The 1,741-nt window shown below is 35.3% G+C and overlaps 1 protein-coding gene across 1 annotated transcript; it reads left to right on the forward strand.

The window, feature by feature from the left end:
- Positions 1-226: 226 nt before the first annotated feature.
- LOC131646095 (lectin 9-like) lies at positions 227-1,159 on the forward strand. Its single transcript, XM_058916247.1, has one exon. The coding sequence runs from the start codon at positions 227-229 to the stop codon at positions 1,067-1,069; it is 843 nt and encodes a 280-aa protein (XP_058772230.1). The 3' UTR covers positions 1,070-1,159.
- Positions 1,160-1,741: the final 582 nt, after the last annotated feature.

Genomic DNA, 1,741 nt, shown 5'->3' on the forward strand with positions numbered 1-1,741 from the left:
ACATATGCAACATCTTTTAACCAATACCATTACCACTTATAAGTTAGTAGCTTTTTTCCTTGGTTTTTCCCTCTACTTAGTTGGCAAATGGCAACACACACAAACACTATATGAGTTCCATGTCGTATTCATTCCGGCAATTTATTTTACTTTATTTTCATACACGACCAACATAACACAGCCCTATAAATAAACACATTCTTCCCTCACTTTCTCACAACATAAAATGGCCTTTTCTTCAACACTCATTAAAATCTTCATTATTTCTCTTTTCTTACACTACAACAATGTCCATTCACAATATTCACAATCACCGCAATCACCACAAGAGTCACAGTTTGAAACCGTTGTTTTTACCTTAACAAAGTTTGAGATAGAAAACCCCGACATATTCCTCCAGGCTGATGCCTCAATCTCTGGAGGTGTTCTAAAACTAACAAAAACCGACCAATATGGTAAACCACTTCAAAAGAGCGTTGGACGTGCAACGTATCTTACACCAATTCACATATGGGATAAAGCCAGTGGAGAATTAGCTGATTTCTCCACGGTTTTCACTTTCATAGTGAATACGAATAATTCTCAACTCCACGGAGACGGATTTACCTTCTTTATTGGACCACTTAGTTTCGAATTACCTAAGAATTCAAGTGGAGGTTATCTCGGTCTTTTCAACCCAGAAACCGCGCTTATTCCAACTCAAAATCCAATTATAGCTATTGAGTTTGATAGTTTTACAAATGGTTGGGATCCTGCTTCACCATCTCAGTATCCCCACGTTGGAATTGATGTTGGCTCTATCGATTCAGTTGCAACTACGTCTTGGCCTATTAACTTTGTGCCAGGAAATGCTTTAGGAGAAGCGACTATAAACTATAACTCCGAACTTAAAAGATTGAAAGTGTCTGTGGCTTATCCTGGGACTGGGAGGATTCCAACTAGTGTCTCTTTTGATGTTGATTTGAGAAGTGTTCTGCCTGAATGGGTTAGAGTTGGTTTTTCTGCTGCTACAGGAGAATTGGTTGAAACACATGAAATCATTAATTGGTCTTTTGAATCAGCTTTGTAATAACCAGCTACAACTCTTGGAGAGTTTGTGGGGTTTAATAATTGTTCTTGAAATAAAAACATGTTTCTTTGTTGAGGATTGTCCAAAGATGATTCCGTGATTTTCTTTCTTTAATAATTATATATCAACTTGAATATATGTTTTTCATTCTTAGAAAAGTCTTCATTGGAAAACCATTTTAACTAAGTGATGGAGATATAGACCCAATTAAACGGGAGGTTCGGTTCTAATTTAAAAACTAGGTCCATATTTTAAAAACAAATACAATTATAATAATTAAATGACACATAAAAAATATAATTATATGGTTAAGTCTAGGGTGAGGGCTCAATTAAGTCCTTCACCGGTGAAACTCCTAAAAATAAGCATAAAATTAAATGAATGCTTAAGATCTATTATGATAAACTTGAGAACATGTAAAATTAGTTATAGGTGATTTTTTTTACACTATCAAAAAATATTTTTACTTTTTGTAAGATTTATGTTTCGTACATTTTAGTTTCATATGCCATTATATATTGTTTGTCTCTCTCCATATTTCTCACTTGCCGTTTCAATTTTTCCGGCCATCGCCGTCAAAAGCAAAGAGAAACACTGCAACTATTCTTATTTACTGCACTTTCCTCTTCTTCCACAGCGCCACTATTCTCCTTCCTCTTCTTCCACAGCGCC

Source organism: Vicia villosa, linkage group LG2 (assembly GCF_029867415.1).
Source record: "Vicia villosa cultivar HV-30 ecotype Madison, WI linkage group LG2, Vvil1.0, whole genome shotgun sequence".
In the NCBI taxonomy this organism is placed as follows: domain Eukaryota; kingdom Viridiplantae; phylum Streptophyta; class Magnoliopsida; order Fabales; family Fabaceae; genus Vicia; species Vicia villosa.

Excerpts from the sequence above, each read along its gene's own strand:
- LOC131646095 (XM_058916247.1), top strand. The coding sequence starts at position 227 with ATGGCCTTTTCTTCAACACTCATTAAAATCTTCATTATTTCTCTTTTC.